Source organism: Lolium rigidum, chromosome 3 (assembly GCF_022539505.1).
Source record: "Lolium rigidum isolate FL_2022 chromosome 3, APGP_CSIRO_Lrig_0.1, whole genome shotgun sequence".
NCBI classification, from domain to species: domain Eukaryota; kingdom Viridiplantae; phylum Streptophyta; class Magnoliopsida; order Poales; family Poaceae; genus Lolium; species Lolium rigidum.
Window position 1 is genome coordinate 79,270,126 of NC_061510.1, and position 9,508 is coordinate 79,279,633.

At 41.5% G+C, this 9,508-nt stretch overlaps 1 protein-coding gene across 1 annotated transcript; it reads right to left on the reverse strand.

Annotated features, from left to right (window-relative positions):
- Nucleotides 1-5,894: 5,894 nt before the first annotated feature.
- Nucleotides 5,895-7,746, reverse strand: LOC124697035 (11-beta-hydroxysteroid dehydrogenase A-like). Its single transcript, XM_047229678.1, has 6 exons — nt 7,556-7,746; nt 7,096-7,288; nt 6,909-6,994; nt 6,677-6,808; nt 6,423-6,587; nt 5,895-6,266 (listed from the first exon to the last, which is right to left on the reverse strand). The coding sequence occupies exons 1-6, from the start codon at nt 7,736-7,738 to the stop codon at nt 5,979-5,981; spliced, it is 1,047 nt and encodes a 348-aa protein (XP_047085634.1). The 5' UTR covers nt 7,739-7,746; the 3' UTR covers nt 5,895-5,978.
- Nucleotides 7,747-9,508: the final 1,762 nt, after the last annotated feature.

The window sequence follows — 9,508 nt, forward strand, 5'->3', positions numbered from 1 at the left end:
TGTTTGTATCGGTTTACCAATAATTTACTTGACAAGTCTTTCCTTCTTAATTAATACTAGATTGAGATATAACTTTTCCCTGTTTTAGAAAAAAAATGCCGATAGCTAATTTGAACATACCATTGTTCGCTTCTCTCGGGTGGTACTGAAACTTTGGACATTGTATTTTCACCGAGAAGGATAATGCAAAGAGAGTGGAAATCACACGAAGCTGTGTGGACAGTGTGGTGCCCAAAGGCCTGGGAAAGTACACATTGGCCGCTGCGATGTCTGCTTCGCGAGCTCTCACTTTTCGGCTGCTTCTCCCGTAGCAGACAAACCTGTAAAAATGGACACACATGCTACAGTTCAAGTCACGTTTGACTTGTACATCTCATCAGCTGAACAAATAAGACCACACTAGGAGGCGAACGACCAATGCATCGGCGTCAGCATAGCTAGCCATCGGCAGCGAACGACGGAAAGTTTCACAATCTTACAGTTACAGGTGCGTTAGGACAAATGTAGGTGATGCAGTGGTCGCGGAAGCCGAAGTCTTGCGTTTTGAACGGTAGCTGCAGCTTGACACGGACACGGAGCTAAACAACGAAGGAACCAAACTTGAGTTTTGCCCATGGTTCACTTCCGAGTTTTGCCCATCGTCTTTTGCGAGTCTACCGTGCTCTGAACTCTGAATGATTCCGGCCGCCAACTGTTGGAATTTGTCCTTGGCCAAAGCAGTTAAGCAGGTTCCACTATGCTTTTGCTCCGAAAAAAGCAGCCCGCATTATCAGCCCACTACTCTCAAAAACAAAATCGGCCCACTATAAATGGAGTTCAGTCCGTCAGGAGCATGCTCCACTTGGAACGAAATGAACAATGGTTGAATTGTGTGGTCGCCTCTCTATGGGCTAAGGAGAGCACGCTGGAAAAATGAAAGTTTAAAGTATAATAATACTCTTTCTTTTTTTGTCATGGAACAGTTGTGTGTTTTCGGCACAAAAGTGTGTTGCTTCTATGCGAGCAGTGTGTTTCTTAATCATTTTTTGCAATTTTTTTTTCTTGAACACATCCTAAAGCATTTGTTATTGTATATTAGAAGTCGTCGAGAGCACAAGGGTAAAAACAAAAACTAAATAAATAAAAGTGGAAGACATACGTAAAAGAGCTGTACACGGCCACCACTTGCTAGCCGGACCTCCGAACATGAGGAAGGCGAGCATGGAGTGGCAGTCATTAATTTTAGTGCTTTGGCACCAGCAAGGTACTTATATGATTATAACAGATTGTTTTTTTTTTTGTTGCATGAATAGTGCCCCAGCAAGTGTAAATGATTGTAGTTGTTTATTTAAGCACTTGGTGGCCATATATGTATGGATGTTTATAGTTGTCTATTCAAGTCTTTGCAAGATGTTGATTCCACTAATATTATTTCATATTTTGCGAGAGTGAACTCAGTACCAACTCCAGACATTATAAGTAGGAAAGTGAGTTAGATAGATGGAGCAATGCCCATACGCGCGCGCGCACACACACACCTTGGTCATATGTCATGGGGCCTCAAAGTCCCCGAAGTCTCCTACGGACTCTACTCACCCTCTCTCTTCGATGGACACATACATATTGATAGACAACATTTGCCCCAAAGGCACATGACCGTTTAGGAAACTAGAGAGTCGTCATAATTATTTGCTCCAAAACTCTCCTTGCTTAATTAGGAAGAGGCAAGTTTTAAATAGCTCGCTATAACCAGGTTATGCTAAATGAAATTGCTACACAGTTACCTGCTATAGCTTCAAGGCCGCCGCATAACGACAAATGTGTGGCTTCCTTCTTTTCATGGCATGGTGACCACAAAGTAGGATTGAAATCGAAATGGAAACATACTTCGTCGTTTCTGTTTCCATTTGTGGTGCCTGAATTAAAAATGAAACCGAAAACCCTGATAACAAATAAGAAGCGAAAATCACCAGAGACGGATATGGAGTGGATGCATGGCAGATAAGATACGAAAGTGGACACTTGTTAAAACAGAATATCGGTAAATTGCCTTGGTTTGTACATCCAAATGCACACATAAAATATTGGACAATAAGACAAGAATTGACAACTTTGACAAGCGACATTTAAACATAAAGTAACATACACATAGTTAAACACTTCAATCAACACACAAGTAAGTTTCAGAAAGATGTTAAGACACATATAATCCTGATAAAAAATAGTTTGAGGAAATATATACATGCTTCATCAGCAATAAATTTCGGACTTGGTATATTATGACTTACATGGGCCTTACTAAAAGGATTATACCACACCTACAGGAGGGGGCGGGGGAGGTAAATAGGTGATACCAAATTTAGTTCTTTTTCAATTTAGTCTTAAAACAAAAGGCAAATTCGTTAGATATGCAACTAACTGAATTTACCTAGATGACTAGCTACACAACTAAGCAAGATGCAATAAAGACAATAAAGGATAGAAGTAACCGACAATGCACCATGCAGAGACACGAGGGATGATTCCCGTAGTTTCTTCCTTTTGAGGGAAAGTGCGTCTACATTGGAGGGTTGATGTTGCCACTAAGGACTAACTAACGCCATAAAGGCATCACCCTATTCTCCGATGAGCAACGCCACAAAGGCCTAGCTCACATGTCCACCAAGGGATTTCCTCGAGGTGGAAGTTGGGCCTTTACAAGGAGATCTTGGGGCACGCATCTACAACTGAATTGGAGACTCCCAAGGTTGTTACAACACAATAACAAACTACCAATATAGTAAACAAAAACTAGAGTTTCCAAAGGAAACTCTAGTCAAAGGGCCCTTAAGTGAATGAGGGGGGAATTTAAATCTCTTTGGTGAGGATGTAGATCTTTGTCTTCTCCTTCGATTCTCCAAAGATCAAGAGCTTTCGGTGGTTGAGGAAGGAGATCTGGTGAATTTTGTGGCTCTGCTCTATGGTAATTGGTTCTAGAGGAAAACGAGCAGCCATCATTTGGGAAGAAGGCTTCTATATATACTCTTCGGGGAAAAAATAACTGTTGGAGCGTCCTCAGCGGTACTACCGTTGACAAATAGGCGGTAGTACCACCCCTGGAGATTTTCCTAAAGAAGAGCTGGCGACGAGGCAGGAGACGACGGCGGTGCTGCCCTGGGGATACGCTGACTGGAATATTTGGCACACTTTTTCTCTTTTTTTTGGGGGGGGGGGGGGAGTCGAAGCCAACGGTGATAATTGTATATTATATCCGTATCACTTAGCACATCGTCAAATGGTCACCGGTGTTGTCTCCAAACACACAAAACACTAGGGATCATGGAATGTCCTTTCAATCTCCCTTTATTTTTGGTGTTTAATGATAATATCGGGATTTTGCAAGAAAGATCATAAACATTCAACAACATGTTTCTATAAGATAGATAGGCTCCCCCTAAATGTGTTCATATAAGTAATTTGCACTTGAATAAAAACGCACACATTAGGTTCAAAGCTCCCCCAGCACATAGATATAGAAAACATTTGCATACATATGAGACATAATAATATGCAAGTTGAGATACAGAGATCATACCATACATAATAATAATCTCAACCATATACAATTTCGAAATCCATATGCCTCACAACCACACATGTAACAAATAAAACATAGTTCTCAAATGGTAAATGCAAATTGTTCAACACAAATGACAAATAAATGGACACAAGCTTCCGAAGAATGATAAAAGCATATGCTTGTGCCCCACGTATGAAAATCTTGCGACAAGTCCTAATAGACTTGTTCACTCATTATTCTACTCTTCATCTATCAGTGTTCAGTCTTCTTCTCGTCATTCAGTCCTTAGTTCATCAGTGTCTCTTTTTTCATTTCCTTTCTCTAGTCTTAATTTTTTTTCCATCTATGTATTCTTTTTAGTGATTTTTGTCACTCTTCTTCCCCTCTTTCTTCAATTTTTTTACTAAAATCCAAAGGTTCTCGCTATGGATTTTCTTCCGAAGTTTATGATACCAATGTTATGCTTAGTAGCAAGGTGTGCCGATATTCTGCAGGTCATTCAATCTTTCATTATCTCTTTTTTGTCTCTTAGTTATTTTCTTTCTTCATGCTATTTTTTCAATCATATTTCTTATTCAGTCTCTCGTTTTATTTTCGTAATTATCTCATTAATTCAGTCGCTCATTGTTCTGCATTTCACTTAGTATCTTAGTTATTCTTAAGGCACTAATTCTTTTCACTCATTTCTTAGCATTTAAAATTCAGTTTATTCTATAATATTTTCAGTCACTCATTTCTTGACATTTCAAAATTCAGTACTCTTTCCTTCGCTTTGATAATCTTGAGTTCGGCCGTTCATCATTTACCTATTTTTATTGGTTAGAAAGTCACTTTGTCTTGGCATTGCAAAATTCATTCACTCAAATAGGGCATTCAATATTTTGGATTCATCGGTTAATTCAATTCATCATTTTCCTCTTTTTTATTTAGTCATCAAGTCTCTTGGTCTTATTCTTAAATCTGGAGTATCTGTTTTTCATCATAGTGTTGGTTTACTATCTTCCAATCCTAAACCATAGGATTTTTCTTCACTATTCACTTTCTATTTGCTTACGTTTCTTTTCCGATCTCTTTCCATCTATGCATTCAGTCTTTTAGGTCTCAGTCTGCAAGGATCTCAGTCTTTACTCTTCAAATCTTAGTCTTCAATTTTCATTGAGTTCAAAGTTAAGATGTTGTTTAGTTCAGACTTCAGAGTTTAGATGATGTTTTTTGGAGATTCTTTTTTAATTCTCTATTTTGGAAGTTTCCTTCATTTTGTTTCTTCATTCATTAGCTTATTAGCTTATTTTCTGTAGGCACAGTACACATATTTATTTTTTGAACATATTAATTTTCCATTGAATTTCACGATCATTCTTTGTTCAACCATTTCATCTTCCGTCTCTTCTCATTTTCCATACCATGGCTCCTCTCGGGTTTTTTGTCGTTATTCTATGTCTTGTTAGTCTATTTCTGATATATACAATCAACTCCTTATTTTTCCAAAATAAAATTAGTCTAGTACATCTCTGATCAACTAAGCACTGCTGTAGTTATATCTATGTTTGTCAGTAAACTGGATTGCCTCTTGTGGGGGATCTTGTTGGGCCAGAGGAGCAGATCGGAGTGTTACTGTATTTTCTGATCCATCCTCTTGTATTGGATCTTGTTGGGCTAGAGGAGCATATCCGAGTGTCACTGTATTTTCTGATCCATGGCAATTGACCCCTTCTTTCAGTATTATCATATACCATTTTCTTGTAGTCGAGATTGAGAATGCATGTCAGTTTAGTTGCTTCCTCTAGCCATCTTTTAGAAAGCCAGAAACCATGTATTTCAGTTACAGTTGCCAACGGGAGCTATATAGATGAGCCAAAGTCTCATTCTTCTTTCTCTCTCTCAGTGTTGCGTTGATTTTCTCCCATGCTTTGGATACCCGTACCGAGGAGCGACTCTGTATGTAAGTTCAGATAGTTTTAGCCAACATGCATCGCAGAAATATGAGTTGGGTGTCCTTATCAGAATGGAAAATTTAAACGGGCTCTAATTTTCCAAGTTCTTCAGATGAAAGGTTTTCCAGCTTAATGTAATGATCGGGTGATGAAGGCATGGTATTCAGAAAATCCATGACCGAGCGGTGTGTTTCTGCAAAAACCACAAAATAACAGTGTCCCAGACAGAGCCAGTTTCCCCTACATATGCCGTGTCATTGATGCTAACATGTCCAGAGAAGTGCATATCATTATCCAGAGAAGTGCATATCATTATTCTTAAGAACCAACCAGTCCATACATAGAGTACTAAGTCGCACCTTTAAACATAGCACTACTAAGTAACACTGGCTTATTCGAGATTATAAGCTTAGCTAGCACACCTAAGGCTGATTTTTGGCGGGGATTACAGAGGCCAGCTAGCCGCACACTAGCATCCACATCGAAGGAACTAAGGATATTTATTTTTATTCATTTTTGACGTCTGAAGAGCGCAGCGAGGAGGGGTACAGAAGCTGTTTCCCGCCACCCTCAGCCATCGTCCTGCTCGGCACATCGGTTTGGTTGGTGCCCTGACTGTGCATATACACGAGGCGATAGCAGAACTCAACGACCTCCGGTGCAAACACCCGCCACAGGTACATTGTACTGAACCATGCTGGAACAGTTAGATACCGGTCACCTTGGCGAGCTGCTTGCACCATGGCCCTGGCGCAGTTCTTCGCGTACTCCACGGGGAAGAGACCAATTTGAGCCTGAAAATGTACTCATAGTTAGATAAACCTTTGTGCAAGCATTGCATTACAGTCATCTTCGGAAGTCTTTTGTGGAAGAATTGCATCATAATTGTTCTCTTGCTGTAACAGAAATTTAGCTCAAATATAGCAGAGTATGCAAGATAGCGTCCTCACATCACGATATTCTTGATCAACCTCCACTCCGCCATGCTCCTTTAGAAATTTCCCTTTTGACATCTCTGACTCGATCCACCCAGGCGTCACTATTGTAATGCCAACTTCACTGCCAAGCTCCGTCCGCAGAGTCTCGAAGAAGTTTATCAGTGCGGCATTGGCAGCCTAAACAAAAGAAATTAATAGATAACAAACATGTCAGTACTATATCAACTAGTCAAAACTGATTTAGTGGAATAAAACGATCAAGTTACATTATAGAAGATCATTCGGGGAACAGGATTCCATCCAGTTGCCGAGGCAGTGACCACGATTCTTCCTCGGGTCCTTTTCAGGTGAGGGAGCGCAGCAGAAGTCGATTGGACTGCACCCCAGAAGTTGACATCCTGTAAACAAGAAAGTACATGCATGGTGTTAATTTGACACTCATGGTTGTCTACAACGACAATAAAAGCCAAGCTAGGGAAAAGGAATCATGTCGTTTACTAGCTGCGAGCTGTAGTTAGTAACATCAGGAATCTCCTGGAAGGCACCCACGCTCGCAATGCCAGCATTGCATACGAGATGGTCCACTGAAACACACAAGTTAGAACTTGTCAATTGGATACCAACGTAATGCTTGTGGTAAAACTGTACATATGTTGACCAAGTTTTGTGGTAATCGGAGACTTGCATCGGCCGTAATGATCAACAGTGGCCTGAACAAATCTGTTGCAGTCGTCAGGGTTTGCGACATCGCCCGAGAGAATGATCACATCTGGTGCCCCAATCTCTAATGCTCGATCCGCGACCTGTCGGAGGCTCAGTTCCCTTCTTGCAACCAGGACCAGGGATGCCCCCTTGGTAGCATACTGGTAGGACAAATTCTGCAGATATAGATCCCAACATGGAGTTACCAATGTTCATTTACAATACAGATATTATCGAAAAAAAATTACAATACAGATGAAGGAACATATTCAGAACCGACAAGCATAACAGCATCTAATTACAAATTTTATCCGGGTTGCTGAAAAAATCATAAAAGTATACTTTGTCCTCCCATAAATAAAGAGGAGAAAAACATCTGATTTTGTAAGAACAAACAGAGTAGTATGTATGTACCAACTAAGAACATGTGCTGTCTTGCTTACCTCGCCGATGCCGGAGGAGGCACCAGTGATGAGGACGACCTTACCGGCGAGATCCTCTGGGAAGAGATACGAAAGGAAGGAGTAGCAGGTCTTGAAGAGGTAGTAAGGCGGGTAGAAGAGCAGGAGGGAGGCAATCATGGTGGGCGTCGCCACCCAGTTGAGCATGTCGTTCACCAGATCCATCGCGGGCTTCTATTCTCCTCTCTTCTCTCAGCTCACGCACCTCACGAACAGATCAGAACCAGTAGTGAAGCTGCTAACTACAGAGTGTGATTTGAACTGTGATCGATCGGCTTTGCCTGGATATGCTGCCACCGCTGCCGCTCTGCAGCATGCATGGACGGGTGGGAGCGTGGCTTGTGGACACGTAGGAGCTAGTGCTGAAACGTGGACGTCAAACAGGAGAACTCTAGACCGCTCCAGTCCAACTTCGCCGTTCTTCCATATTATATTCCCTAGGACACAACATTTTACACACGGATTTCTTTCTCGCGCAAAGAATGGTGCTTTCTCTTCTTTCTTCATCCTTTCTGTCTCCAACCCACACTGGTAGTCATGGACACAAACCTAAATATGCAGAAGGGATTTGGTGCACAAAGGTATCAATGCTCCCTTTACTTTTAGATTTTTTAAAATTTTAAAACCTCATACTTCTATGTGTTCAAAAATTATGATGTTAAATATATAGATAGATTATCTGTAGAAAAGATATATAGATAGATATACAGGAGGAGTCTCCATAAAAAAATCCCGGTAAAAAATACTTTAAATATTGAGAAATATAAAATAAATAATTTTTTGACAAAAGGACATATTATCTTAATACTATTTTACTAGAAATTTGTCTTTTTATATTTCTCAAAATAAAACGTATTTTTTAACTGGATTGTTTTGCATAAATCCCTATTGTATATATCTATCTATATATTTAACGTTATAATTTTTAAAGACATAAAAGTGTTAGATTTTGAAATTTTCAAAAATCTAAAAGCGCAGGAAGCAGGAAGCATTGGTACCCATGTGTCAAACACACTTTTAAAGAGTAAATCCCATTTATATACTCCCGCCATCCCAATTTAATTTGCGCAGAACTATTCAAATTTAACTTTACAAACGAACCCACTCAGATTCCAACCATTACAAGTTAGGCTGGATTCAAAATTTCCGTGTTCTCAAAATAGGCTTTAGCCTCGCTTTATAAATGAAGCAACCACATCATACAACCGTTTTAAACAAATTAAAATACTGAGGCAACAACACAGATATGCCTAACAAGAAAATAAAGTGATACAAGGGAAGACATCGGCGGAACAACAAAGCAAGAAGACCTGCAACAGATGCACCCTCCAAAGTTGTCCCATCACGCTATAAGCACCGCCGGTCGTTGAGTAGCAAGGCAGCACATCTAAGAAGGAATGTGATGTCGAAACAACGTTGCTGCCTAGTCCAGCAAACTAGTCTTAGGGTTTTCCCCGATACCCAAAGGGGCAGAGACGGGTCACCGGACACGCTACAGGTCGGGATGGCGACACCCGCAGGCGCCGCCGCGTCGGTGCCGGACGAGCCGACAAGGATTTCTCCTGAACACCATCACACTACCACCTCAAACGACCGTGCCCCAAGAGCCCCTCGAGGTTGCATGCGCAGATGGGGAAGGTAAAGCCGCAACTGGGTGACAAGCAAGACCGGGGGCGCAGCTCGCGGAGCCTAAGACCACAGGCCCGTAAAGCGGTCACCGGATCCTGGCCCAGACCTAGCCTGCATGCTCGTAGCAGCCACCACCACCACCTCGCCGGAGCCCGGCCGCCACGCACCAACCAACCACCCGCACGGCCGTCATCCCCGCGGTCGACCAATGGTCGCCCAGCGTCAACGCCTCTCCTCCGAGCTTGCCACCCACCAACAAGCACATCAATAGTCCAAGGATCTCCTCACCGCCACTCCGAGGTCGCC